General features: G+C 39.4%; 1 protein-coding gene and 1 long non-coding RNA gene across 2 annotated transcripts in view; one reads left to right on the top strand and one right to left on the bottom strand.

The window, feature by feature from the left end:
* LOC309481069 (uncharacterized protein) overlaps nucleotides 1–14,975 on the top strand; it is a 384,000-nt gene that overhangs the window by 65,788 nt on the left and 303,237 nt on the right. The window contains 2 exon segments of the mRNA XM_082145806.1: nucleotides 5,376–5,549; nucleotides 10,651–10,824. Coding sequence (XP_082001932.1) covers nucleotides 5,376–5,549; nucleotides 10,651–10,824 — 348 coding nt within the window.
* The window catches only part of LOC309481172, a 238,649-nt gene that overhangs the window by 80,073 nt on the left and 143,601 nt on the right, over nucleotides 1–14,975 (bottom strand). The gene's annotated exons all lie outside the window — the stretch shown is intronic.

The raw sequence follows: 14,975 nt of genomic DNA, 5'->3' as shown, positions 1-14,975 counted from the left end.
ATTTTTGACCCAGGTGGTTGTTCGGACAGACCTGCCCCCCCACTGCTAAGAAAAATCCTAAAGGAAACACTGTAGCCTAATCAATAATTAAAGTGCAAGCTGAGAAACTGAAGTGGAGATGGAGAAAAGCTTCTTTATATGCCATTGCCTACATTTTAAACAGATGTCTGCCAATAGGCCTAAAACATTACATATATGGTTATTGTGACAGAGACTGGGACTCCAGGTTAATAAGATTCTGACTGAGTAGCAAGATATGAATTCAATTGTGATTCTGTGAGAATTCACAGATCCATTTTCTTTTTTTTAATCTTCCCTTTAACATTTAAAGGAATCTGTGTGCGTGTGCGTGCGTGTGTGTGTGTGTGTGTGTGTGTGTGTGTGTGTGTGTGTGTGTGTGTGTGTGTGTGTGTGTGTGTGTGTGTGTGTGTGTGTGTGTGTGTGTGTGTGTGTGTGTGTGTGTGTGTGTGTGTGTGTGTGTGTGTGTGTGTGTGTGCTCAAATATGGCTTCTGGAGAGCAAATGAAGGATAAAATATGAATTACTAAACAGACATTAATTAAGCAGTTCCCCATACTTTTAGAGTTACAACTAAAACCACTAGATGGCAGCAGCGTATAAGAGATGAACTGACAGCTAGTAAATCTTTGAACATGGAGTGCTAATGATAATAAATGTAATATGTCAGGCTCACAAAATTGAAGTGCTATAAAAGTTGTAGAAATGACAAATTCAATGTGCATTGTATTAAACAAATCTTTACTGATATGCAAATAGACAATAGACATCCAGCAAAAGAAAAATGCATTTTGTTTCTTTATATGCAGCCCAATGTTATCCAATGAGTTGTTTGCATTATTGAGGCATTTTATTATAATTGTATTACATTTTTGGTAACACTTTACAATAAGGTCTCATTTGTTAATGCATTAACTAACATGAACTAACAGAGAGCAATAGCCTTTATTAATGTTAATAAAATATTAGTGTTCATGTTAGTTCACAGTGCATGTTAACAGATACAACTTTGGATCTTAAAAATGTCTTATAAAATGTTGAGCTTAACATTAACTAAGATTAATAAATGCTGTAGAATATTGTTCATTAATTGTTGGTTCATGTTAAAGGAGAACTCTGGTCAATTTTAACATTGAGCTAATTTTTTTGTAAATGTGGAGTGCTGTCAGTACAGAGAACAACGACAGAAATCGGTGTTGCCTACACCATGTTATCCTCTTTATAAAATGTGCACCCTGTTGACTTCAATGGGGCAAGTTTTAAACCTGCTTTTAGTCTCTTAACATCCTTGATGTGTCATTACAAGTGCCCAGCCATTGTGAGTGTTTCCTTTCAGAGTGAACACGGTGAATCTGACTGCAGTAGATGTGGAAATTATGAATAAACATTATGTTTATTCAGCCAGCGCTCATACCTGTATTTACTTCCTGTTTTAGGTCGAGGGCCACAGTAGTCGATTGTCGAGTTCACGCGTGTGATCATAGGTAACTAAGCAACAGTGGAGAACTCGACAATCGACTACTGTGGTCTTCGACCGAAAACAGGAAGTAAATACAGGAATGAGCGCTGGCCGAATTAACTTCATTTTTATTCATAATTTTCACATCTACTGCAGTCAGATTCACCATGTCAAACTGTGTGTGTGTGTGTGTGTGTGTGTGTGTGTGTGTGTGTGTGTGTGTGTGTGTGTGTGTGTGTAACAATCGTCTTTCTGAGGAGAGCTACGAGAATTTCTGTCTTCTCTGTCACTATCATCTTTATTGTCAGTGTCCTGAAGGGACGTAGATGTGTGACATTTGTATGAGATCAATACAAATTATATTACAATTATACTCGTCCCTCTCTCTCTCTCTCCTCTGTCTTGCTCTGCCACACACACTATAATGAATACCCGTTCTTTATAGCGTTCTTCCTATAAGATTATTTTACAAAGTAATAGAGCCCGACCGATAAAGGATTTTTAAGGCCGATACCGATACAAATATTTGGTGATTTAAAAATCCGATATTCCGATATATCGGCCGATATATATATATATATTTTTTTAAAAATCCAGAAACGCGTAACAAAACATGAACAGATTTCCCTAACATTAGTTATTTGTCGTTATTTAAGAGTCCTCAGCCTTACTAAAATAATATGATAATGCAGTTTAAAAATAAACTTGTTTGTTTTATTGTCACAACAGAACAGAATATATTAAAGTTCTGATAAATATAATGTATAAAAATACAAACTTAAGATTTGAAACTTAAAGTCCTTTGAACAAAAAAAAGGCAACTATTATTATTAATATTGACAGTAATAAATCAATTATGTAATAATGTGTGTGTGTGTGTGAAGAACTGATAAGATTGTAAATGTGTACCTTGAAATGCAATGTAAGTCGCTTTTGATAAAAGCGTCTGCCAAATGTCAATGTTATAAGCTACCTTATAATTACAATGTCAACTTGCTTATCCCTTTACTTGCACTCTTTTAATTCTATCCATCTATTCCATCAAGCTACAACAAACCATTTTCAATCATCATTTGCTGCCTGCCTTCTAAAATCTACTACTTAGTGATGCACTAAATACATTATGTGACTCGTTAATGCTGCGGCTAAACGAAGTCAGCAACGCACTCTTGGATTTCACACACGTGTAAAAGAAAAGCTCACTTTTATGCACAGGCTATGTTTGATACTTTTTCTCTATGTCTAAATGTTCACTCCTCGCGTGCCTAACTTACATTTTACAATGCAGAGACTGGAACTACAGATATGCTAGTTATAAATACAGTAATCATTACTTTATTTAGGCAGAATAAGTTCGTTGTGATTCCCAAGCTCATTAGCCGCGTTTCCACTGTTGGGCCAGTGCGAGCCAGGGCTTTAAACGGGCCGTGCCGGGCTAATAGCACCGGGCCTGTGTTTCCACTGTCGGGCCAGTGCGAGCCAGGGCTTTAAACGGGCCGAGCCGGGCTAATAGCACCGGGCCTGCGTTTCCACTGTCGGGCCAGAAGCTCCACAGCGCTTCACTAAAACACGCCCGTAACACGCCTCTCTGGAACAACGTCACACTAATCCATCATTTCACCAACAAATGAAAGTTTTATCAGAAAACTAATCAGAAATCACTGGAAACCGCGATGAAAACAAACATGATAAAAGCGGCCGTTTGCTGGCATTTTTGTTATTTTCTTGAATATTTAAAACCCAAGCATCGATGTTTTACCACAGGTTTACAATAAAAAGTGATACATTGATCATAATGAATTAATTTATGTCAAAATTGCACATTAGTCACTCAGAAATAAATTACCGTTAGGTCTATTTCACAAAAGAAAGAGGAGGTAGAGGACACACTTACTTCTTCAGTCGCGTCTGTTACTGTTTATCTGGGGCCGTATTCACAAAGAATTTTAAGGCTAAAAGTAGCTCCTAACTGGCGAATTTAGGAGCAACTCCTAAAAATAATGGGCGTGTCACTCCTAACTTTAGGACTCCTAATTTTTTTCACTAAGAGTAATTCACGAAGCATTTTAGCCCTAAAAGTAGCACCTAAGCCTGGGACAGCTTAAAAGAAGTCGAGAGGACTCCTAACTCACTAAGACCTTCACAAACAGCTTTTTGCGGCATTTCACGTTGCGATGTTTTGAAATGCGTATGCGGCGGCTACAGGAGCTTCCAATCGCGAGGGAACAATTTTGCATTGTTGGCATAACTAGGGATGCAATAACATCACCAACAACAACCAAAACTAGGCTACTCATTGCATGTAAACTAATTGTAACGTTTCATTGTGAATCAAATTAAAATGTTATTCTCTTTGCAAACGTAGGCAGAGGTGTATAGTGACAGATTAATTCAATAATGTTGCAAAGATATTGCATCAATCCATATGTTTCATTAGGCTACTAGGCTATTTGTTTTGCCTTACTCTTTATTCATTTAGGCTATATATTCAGTTATTCATCATCTTCCGTCCTTTGCACTACTTGTGTAGCGCACGCATTCTCAGACCTGTCACTCATCATCGTAGGGGAGGTGTTTGGAATCATTCCCGCGTTACAATCATCAGCCAATCAAGGTGGTCACTTCAGTCAAGCTCGTGCATGAGTAATGACGTCATCCATAACAACGAAGACTCACTCTTAGTTTAGGAGTTGTCATTTTTCTTTACTAAGAGTAGGTCTGAAAGGCGTTGTGAATAACTTTTAAGAGAAAACTCCTAGCTAAAATCTTTTAGTGCGATTTAGGAGTACTCCTAGTGGTAAAATATGCTTTGTGAATACGGCCCCTGGTAGTTACAGGACATATTTACATCACATTTAGAAAGAATGATAATTTCTACAAATATATGCCACCAAAAATACGACCTGAGGAGCTTTAGCACTCTCTCGACTCCCATACAGATATTTTCAGTCAGAGAAACAGAGGAAGCTCCCGAAAAAAAAGTTGCTTTATTTTATTATGATAGTCCGGTATAATGAGACGAGACGTAGGCTACTGACAAATAAAATAAAAACATGACTGTGATAGCCTTTATGATTGGTCTGATTTCTTCAAGCGTTCACTATGTTTTTACACTATGCGTATCTTCAAGCGTTTACTATGTTTACTATGGTAATGGTTAGCGCGCATAGTCTTTTGCATCACAAACACAAGGCATTCAAACATGAACGCGAGTTAAATTATTTTAAAAGTCTTTAATGCTGACAGAATCATCCGGCGCTGCCGTCTCCCGACTCAGGTGAACTCTGGACTCTGTTCGTAACCACTCCTCTAGCCCGAGCGATCTTCCTTGTATAGTGCCCTCTGGTGGACAAACTATGCAGCGCCAACACTCATAACATGGTTGAAGGGTGTTTCGTCTGCTTTTATTTTATTTTTTAAATATTCATTTATCGGCCATTATAAATGCCGATACCGATAGTTTGAAAAATGGCTAATATCGGCCGATAATATCGGCCCGCCGATATATCGGTCGGGCTCTACAAAGTAAATACCAAAATCATCCAGGAAATGGAGTTCTGCTGGACCCTTAGAATCGTCCCAATCCTCCCCTGCTAACACACACACACACACACACACACACACACACGTTCCTTAAAATGTTTACAAATACATTAAGCTCACTCACACACACACACACACACACACGTTGGGTTTACATGTTTTATGGGGACTTTCCATAGAAATGATTTTTATACTCTACAAACTCTATAATCAATCCCCTAATCCTAACTGATGAATTTTCACAATGTGAACTACTGAGTATTTGTATATATTTCATATTGACAGGATTATGTTATTTTTTAAGTGTCATGTTTATCTCTGGATATAGGCTTAATGTGTGTCATTGTTCTCTACAGGTTGAGTGAGTGTGGTGTGACAGATGAAGGTTGTGCTGCTCTGGCTTCAGCTCTGAGATCAAACCCCTCACACCTGAGAGTTCTGGATCTGTCTTGGAATAATCTAGGAGACTCAGGAGTGAAGCTGTTCTCTGCTGTACTGGCGAATCCTCACTGTAAACTGGAGATACTGAGGTAAGATCATACGTTACTCTCACATGAAACTGTCACTAATGGCGTTTCCATTACAGATTTGCGCAAAACTTTTTTAATGAGCGTTTGGTGTAGATCTACTAGGCATAGAGATATCTGAACATCTTTGCCAAGCGCAAACCAGTACAGAAGTAGCCCAGTGTTTCCTCTATGTTGATTAGTTAATGGCGGCCTGCCACGGCAAATTTGTTGCCGCCACGGTAACGTTAGGGCTCTAGGCTACAGTGCGACCATTTCACTCGCATTTGTGCCTAAATATGTCTGTGTGCGACCATGAAAAGATATTTAGGCGCACTTGTGCAACTGACCCGATCGAAGATTTTGTTTGGCGGCCGCCAAAGCGAATTTTTGTCCCGCCAAAGTCTTATTTGACCGGTGTGTAATGTAGATAAACTGCTGCGCTTGTGACAGCTGGGCGCATGTTTAAAAGAACGAGAGAGAGAGAGCGAGAGCGTGCGCCCTCTGGTCGTGTGTGTGCGTGAGCACTCTCTTTGCGAAGCAAGGTTCCACGTTTTAATGAATGGTTAAACGACTGATCTTTCCAACACTGAACTCACGAGACGTCTGAATCGGTGTATAACAGATCGGTAACACTTTACAATAAGGTTCCATTTATTAAACTCTAGTTATAACTACATTAGTTAACATTAACTTTTAATAAACTGCACTTCTACAGAATGTATTAATCTTTGCTAATGTTCATTTCAACATTTAATAGCCTACATTATTGAAATCAAAAGTTGTATTTGTTAACATTTAGTTAATGCACTGTGAACTAACATGAACAAACAATAAACAGCTGTATTTTTATTAAGATTAATAAAGATGAATACATTCAGTAACATGTATTGCAACTTTTTCTCCCTGCTTTTTTATATTGATATGATTATATACCAAAATAATCTATTAAAGAAGGATTTTTATCTTACAAAGCTATGAAATCCATAGGTAAAATCACAGCTTTTTTTTTTTTAAGTGTTGGCCACCGAAGACCATTTTTGACCCAGGTGGTTGTTCGGACAGACCTGCTCCCACTGCTAAAAAAAATCCTAAAGGAAACACTGTAGCCTAATCAATAATTAAAGTGCAAGCTTAGAAACTGAAGTGGATATGGAGAAAAGCTTCTTTATATGCCATTGCCTACATTTTAAACGGATGTCTGCCAATAGGCCTAAAACATTACATATATGGTTATTGTGACAGAGACTGGGACTCCAGGTTAATAAGATTCTGACTGAGTAGCAAGATATGAATTCAATTGTGATTCTGTGAGAATTCACAGATCCAGTTTCTCTTTTTTAATCTTCCCCTTAACATTTAAAGGAATCTACGTGTGTGTGTGTGTGTGTGTGTGTGTGTGTGCTCAAATATGGCTTCTGGAGAGCAAATGAAGGATAAAATATGAATTACTAAACAGACATTAATTAAGCAGTTCCCCATACTTTTAGAGTTACAACCAGGGGCGTCAGTTTGTTTTGAAAAGTGGTGGGGACAAAAGATCAGATGAAAAAACATTACAGCAGGACGGGAAAAATATTGAATAACGGTGCATCAAAAATGGGCATAGCGTAGGCCAGTCAACGACAGGAAAATACTCAGCATAAAACCCTCAACAATGTCGACTGCACATGTAACAGTCCCTGCAACACCAGCTCAACCGAACAGTGCCAAAGCACCATACTGTGGAAAACAGCAGCGCGTTAAGTCAATGATTACAGTGAAATTCATTACATATGTAAAAGAAAACACACCATAAGCATACAACGCAACATATCTGCATCAAATAACACCAGATAAAATTAAAACAATGTGGGATTTGCAACCAACATAGAATGCAGTGCAGTTAGAGAACCAAATCCACAAAATGTGAAATCCTCCTCTGCCATCGCACATCACAGCGTAACCAATGTAAAGTGCCGTGATAAATACTGTCATTATGTATGCCACAAAAAAACCCACACTAAAATCCAAACTATTTTAAAACTATAAGATGGCACGCAGGCCCTCTCTCTCTCGCACGCACGCACGCACGCACACACTCGCACACACTCGCACACACACACACACACACACACACACACACACACACACACACACACACACACACACACACACACACACACACACACACACACACACACACAAAGCCAGTTTTTTTCATTGATCTGTAAATTACTTAATCGGCTACAATTAACAAAAGCAATCACAGTGCAAATATATGCTATATAAAAACTCCCCTACCTGTACTGTTGATCAACATCTTCTCTTAAAGTTGAAAAATGTTAAAACTTCAAGAAGAACTAACGATGTTAGCCGGCTAATACATGGATAAATGAAACCTCCTCCCCAACACTTCGAGGTTTGAACATAGTGCATCATGTCCATCCATTCCTGCTCAGGCCAGAGCGCAAATCCATGAAGCTGGAAAGGAGCGGTAGTCCCATGGAATTTCTAACTAACGTTAGCTAACTTCCCGCTTGAGGGCCGAGAACCGGCTTATGTTGTTTACAGACCTCTGTGTAGCTAGCTAAACGTAGAGTTCAATATAAGACTGACATTGGTCAGTAGCCAATCTGCATGTTCGGGGCGTGGTTTTGCGAAGGGTCAATCTGACGGAAACCCGCCCAATATGGCAACACTGCACAGGATAATCAATTGTATAAAAAAGCAGTAACATAGCTAGCTAAACATTTAACCCTTTCGCACGTACGATCAAACCGGTGTGATCAGTCTATGCTGGTCCCTGGAGCGTACGATCACACCTGTGTGATCAGTCTAGGCTGGTCCCTGGAGCGTACGATCACACCTGTGTGATCAGTCTAGGCTGGTCCCTGGAGCGTACGATCACACCGGTGTGATCAGTCTAGGCTGGTCCCTGGAGCGTACGATCACACCGGTGTGATCAGTCTAGGCTGGTCCCTGGAGCGTACGATCACACCGGTGTGATCAGTCTAGGCTGGTCCCTGGAGCGTACGATCACACCGGTGTGATCAGTCTAGGCTGGTCCCTGGAGCGTACGATCACACCGGTGTGATCAGTCTAGGCTGGTCCCTGGAGCGTACGATCACACCTGTGTGATCAGTCTAGGCTGGTCCCTGGAGCGTACGATAACACCGGTGTGATCAGTCTAGGCTGGTCCCTGGAGCGTACGATCACACCGGTGTGATCAGTCTAGGCTGGTCCCTGGAGCGTACGATCACACCGGTGTGATCAGTCTAGGCTGGTCCCTGGAGCGTACGATCACACCTGTGTGATCAGTCTAGGCTGGTCCCTGGAGCGTACGATCACACCTGTGTGATCAGTCTAGGCTGGTCCCTGGAGCGTACGATCACACCTGTGTGATCAGTCTAGGCTGGTCCCTGGAGCGTACGATCACACCGGTGTGATCAGTCTAGGCTGGTCCCTGGAGCGTACGATCACACCGGTGTGATCAGTCTAGGCTGGTCCCTGGAGCGTACGATCACACCTGTGTGATTAGAATGGTCAGTGCATGACGAAGACCTGAAGACCTGGCTGCACTCTTCAATGTCACAAACCCGACTAAACAGTGTGGCTGTTTGTTATGTTCACAGAGAGAGAATTTATAACTTGGACAAGAAGAAACTGTGTCAAGAATTTGTTCAAGTTACTGATTGGCGCATGCATGTTTTTGGGTCATTTTAGAATCAGTAATAGTTTATTTTGTTTAAGTTACTTTTTTTGGACAATGTACATTGTTTCTTTCTATATCTAAACTGCATTGCATGTTTTATTTTGTGCAAATAAACCTTTAACATTTCTTGGTTCGCTTGATTTTTCAGAACATTTTAACGCTTTCAAAAAGTGGTGGGGACATGTCCCCAGCGTCCCCAGTGTAAATGACACCTATGGTTACAACTAAAACCACTAGATGGCAGCAGCGTATAAGAGATGAACTGACAGCTAGTAAATCTTTGAACATGGAGTGCTAATGATAATAAATGTAATATGTCAGGCTCACAAAATTGAAGTGCTATAAAAGTTGTAGAAATGACAAATTCAATGTGCATTGTATTAAACAAATCTTTACTGATATGCAAATAGACAATAGACATCCAGCAAAAGAAAAATGCATTTTGTTTCTTTATATGCAGCCCAATGTTATCCAATGAGTTGTTTGCATTATTGAGGCATTTTATTATAATTGTATTACATTTTTGGTAACACTTTACAATAAGGTCTCATTTGTTAATGCATTAACTAACATGAACTAACAGAGAGCAATAGCCTTTATTAATGTTAATAAAATATTAGTGTTCATGTTAGTTCACAGTGCATGTTAACAGATACAACTTTGGATCTTAAAAATGTCTTATAAAATGTTGAGCTTAACATTAACTAAGATTAATAAATGCTGTAGAATATTGTTCATTAATTGTTGGTTCATGTTAAAGGAGAACTCTGGTCAATTTTAACATTGAGCTAATTTTTTTGTAAATGTGGAGTGCTGTCAGTACAGAGAACAACGACAGAAATCGGTGTTGCCTACACCATGTTATCCTCTTTATAAAATGTGCACCCTGTTGACTTCAATGGGGCAAGTTTTAAACCTGCTTTTAGTCTCTTAACATCCTTGATGTGTCATTACAAGTGCCCAGCCATTGTGAGTGTTTCCTTTCAGAGTGAACACGGTGAATCTGACTGCAGTAGATGTGGAAATTATGAATAAACATTGTTTATTCAGCCAGCGCACATACCTGTATTTACTTCCTGTTTTAGGTCGAAGACCACAGTAGTCGATTGTCGAGTTCACGCGTGTGATCATAGGTAACTAAGCAACAGTGGAGAACTCGACAATCGACTAATCGACTGTGTGTGTGTGTGTGTGTGTGTGTGTGTGTGTGTGTGTGTGTGTGTGTGTGTGTGTGTGTGTGTGTGTGTGTGTGTGTGTGTGTTTTTATACTCTACAAACTCTATAATCAATCCCCTAATCCTAACTGATGAATTTTCACAATGTGAACTAATGAGTATTTGTATATATTTCATATTGACAGGATTATGTTATTTTTTAAGTGTCATGTTTATCTCTGGATATAGGCTTAATGTGTGTCATTGTTCTCTACAGGTTGTATAGGTGTGGTGTGACAGATGAAGGTTGTGTTGCTCTGGCTTCAGCTCTGAGATCAAACCCCTCACACCTGAGAGAACTGAATCTGTCTGGGAATAATCTAGGAGACTCAGGAGTGAAGCTGTTAGAGGATCTGAGGGATGATCCACATTATAAACTGGAGACACTGTGGTAAGAATAGTTTAACGATTTTCATCATCATATTTTTATTTAAAGTTCAAATGTCTGATTTACTCACTAGAAATATAAGTAAATTGTACCAGGTTCAGTAACACCACGTGTGTGTGTGTGTGTGTGTGTGTATATTTTGTCTGAGATCATCAGATAACGAGTCTTAAATTCAGCTTCAGTTTCTGTAGGTCTCTGAACTTTAAACTGTGTTTAATATGAGTGTAATTCTGCTCATACTGTTGTGACTGATTGTGAAAATAATATTAATGTTATTTTCAGCTTTTCCCCTTTAACTGTCTCTATAGGCATCTTTACACAGCGAGTTAAGGCTGCTCTAAAGCGGCTCTGTGTCTGCTCAAAGTTCTGTGGAAAGACACAATGCCGCATGAAAGCAGACTTAAAATATGCCGGGTCTGACCCGCCTCAGCCCCTAGTGTCAAAGATGACTCTGATATTGTTTTGTTCAGTGTAAATGAACGTGATCTTGTGTCGCTCTAAACTACGCCATTGTCATGACAACCAAACGCGCGGCGCGAGAATCAAGAAGCGGAAGACTAAACATATCGGCCTAGCTCTTATATTTCACACACACACACACACACACACACACACACACACACACACACACACACACACACACACACACACACACTCACTCTCTCTCTCTCTCTCTCTCTCTCTCTCTCTCTCTCTCACACACACACACACACACACACACACACACACACACACACACACACACACACACACACACACACGACAGCAGAATTGTTCTTTCTGGCTCTTTGAAAAACATGAATGAATCCTGCGGTGATCGACCCGGTGTAATAATTCATAATATATTTATAGCATTTGTTCCATCTGGAATAGTTTTATTAAGAAATATAAAATAGCTCTCAGTACCACAGAATTATGACAAACATCAGAGCGTGAGATCGCTATATCACACAGAGGAAATCTGAAATTCTGTGTTTTTATTTATCTTGAGTTTTATTTCTTTAATATTTAATTACTTTTAAATTCATTTTATAACACTTTGTTGAAACTGTAGTTTTAAAATAGTAATGTTCAAAGTATTATTTCCCACGATTTTAATAACTAATTCCTGTGTAAATGCATTTATGTTCTCGGCGTCAGAGAAGCAATAAACATTCTGTGTAAATGCACATTTTGTGATTTTATGCCGCTTCAGATTTGGTTTGTGTGTAAAGACGCCTTATGTGTGTGATAATCTGAGATCTGGGTTGTTATTAACTGATATTAAATGTGTAGTGAGTGTAATGGTCATTTCTGCTGGTTCTGGATCAGCTGTCCGGTGTGTGAAAGTGACCTTTCATGTGCTTTTGATTTTGTAAAGTGACTTTGAGCATCAGAGAGAAGCGATATGATCATGCTTGAGAATGAATTAATATAGATTATCTAGTTAGTTTTCTTATGAAAAGATGTGACAGATGTAATATCTCATACTGCATATGTGACTGTGTGTGTGTTTTATTTTAGGTTATAGATGACAGTGTGATCTTGTGCTGATCATCTGATGGTGAATAAGGATCCACTACAGAGACTCAGTCAACAGAATCAACAGAGACTGAAGATACAGTGACTTCACTGTTAGAAATGAAGACTTCATTTAGATTTCAGCGATCCTCTGACAGACCTGATGAGGCGGCAGTGAAACACCTTTTATTTTATTGTGTTGTGAATCTGGAGTTCCTCAAAAAACATGTTGCCCAACGCCCCAGTGAGACCAGTGTAAGCAGAGCAGTATTATGGACAGGCATATTGTGTGCTTAAGTAATGGAGATATTTGCATAATTAGATATTAATTATCAGGAAATTTTCTAATCCTTTAAATTCTTGCACTGACGTAAAATAGTTTTTCAGCTTGATCAATCTGTCAAAGACTTGATTGACGGGCAGGACATGGACGACCCCACCAGCGATGAGGACATTATAAATGCATCCGAGGCACCAGGTAAAATAACAATTGTAGATGTAAAGACTAATAAAATGCTGAAAAAGTGATGACAGATTAGTTGTTTTGTCATTCAGGATGCCAGGTGTCCTATTTTAAAAGTTTGCACAAAACAGATCAAGCAGTGACATTTTCATAACTGGTGTATCCAAAATGGTCAATGTTTATGATAATGTCTTTATTCAAATGATTTATTTGATTAATTATTCTTTACATGTTATGGAGATATTTAATCATTTATAAATATTCTACTATATGCTCTGATATATTTCTAAATGCAAGATCTTTGGATTCTCTTCTGTGCTGTAATAACAATGTAATTTCTCTTACTTTAATTTTGATCTCATTAACCACAGCACCACATCCCTCTACTCAAAAAAGGGGTGAAGAACTCACCACCTCTTTTCCCACTCCCAAATCGGGATCGAAACGTCACAAAGGGGATGCAGATTCTATTGAGCGACAGAAACTTCATTTGTTCCAGCAAGTTACTTCAGTTCTTGCCACTCCAGATCCTTACAGTTCCTTTGGACATCAAGTTGCTGTGGAACTTAAATTAATAAAAAATGTAAGCATACAGACCAGGGCAAAGAAAAAAATATCATACAAACTAGTGCTAACATGTTGCCAAACAACTGTAAACAATCTAGCAATCTAACAGTTAAAAATCGTACCTCTAGTTCTCGCTGAAGAACAGACAATCCATGCCTGATCCCGACTTCCCAACCATTTTCTCGTCCACGCTTCGTTTGATTTTCTTTTGTTTTTTATTGCTACAAAGAATAAGTATTAATACAGAAAGTTGCCGCGACACACAATCCATTTTGTTTACATGCGCTTCCCCGTGAGATCGCGTCACGTGAGGTGCTAAATCTTAATATCTTGTAGTGTGTGATGCGCCACTATTCTCAAATATTGTAGTGTGAGCATGTTTAAGATCTGAGGGAAGAATATCTACAAAGATTCTCCTTAAGTGTCAAGTCAAGTCAAGTTTATTTGTATAGCGCTTTTCACAATACAGATTGTATCAAAGCAGCTTCACAGTATTCAATTTAAATAATACAACAAAGTTTGTTTCAAGAGGAATTTATTGATTGATAAAATTAAATTAAATATCCCCAAAATATCCCCAACTGAGCAAGCCAAAGGCAACAGTGGCAAGGAACCGAAAAACTCCATCAAGTGACCTAATGGTGTCCTAAAACTCCATCAGGTGACCTAATGGAGAAAAAAAACCTTGGGAGAACCCAGGCTCAGTCGGGGGCCAGTTCTCCTCTGGCATTTATGAGCTAGAGGCCGGATTGTAGTTTGAACTGTGGGATTATATGAATGCCTGGCTGAAGAGATGCGACTTTAATCTAGTTTGTGTGCTGCAACCAGATTTCACAATCGGTTAGGATTGTAAAAATCCTGTAGTGTGAGCCAGGCTTAAAGCATCAAAACCTTCGATCCTAGGGAGACTCCAAGAAGGCTGGCGTTTTGGATGAGACTGAGGTCTGTTAGTGTTGGTCAGCAGGACTTTTTCAAGCATGTCAATGACCTTTTGAAGAGCAGAGAAATCTGTACATTTCTGTGGTTGCTCGCACACTGTGGGAGCGGGCACTGGAGCTGCATTAAAATCAGTCTTGTTGACTGAAACTCTCTCATTTCAACTACCATGCCCTGTACTGGTGGCTTTGAAAGACAACTCTGACTGATAGTCGTTAAGCACAGCCTGTACTTCATGTGCTGACCACTTGTCAATCGGTTTGGACCTGAAGGTTAGGGCTAAATCCTTACTCGGGCAGTGTCTGATAAACATGTGCACTACTTCCACACTGGGCTTGTCAAGTGTTTTACCGTGCTCTCGAAGACATTCTGAAGCAACATCCGCTGCCTTGTTGAGTCTCAGCCAGTAGTCGTACGGATTCTCATCCTCCTCAGGCAAGGTAGTGTAAAAATCAGCAAGCGGGACCGGCGAGTAATGATTACAACTGAAATGTTTGCGCAACAGGCTATAGACAGAATTTGGACAGACAGTGGTGGCAGAATCACAGTTCCTGATCCAGAGTTTGACTACATCCTTTGCTTTACCACGCAGGTGCACAAGAATTTCTTCCACATGTTCGTCAGAATTCATGTTGCTCTTTTTAACAAATGTCCTCAACAGATCTTCCCATTCCTCAATTTCAATTGT

The sequence above is a fragment of the Leuciscus leuciscus genome (genome assembly GCF_965113295.1).
Source record: "Leuciscus leuciscus genome assembly, chromosome: 18".
Classification (NCBI taxonomy): Eukaryota; Metazoa; Chordata; class Actinopteri; order Cypriniformes; family Leuciscidae; genus Leuciscus; species Leuciscus leuciscus.
This window is presented reverse-complemented; position numbering and strand designations above follow the sequence as displayed.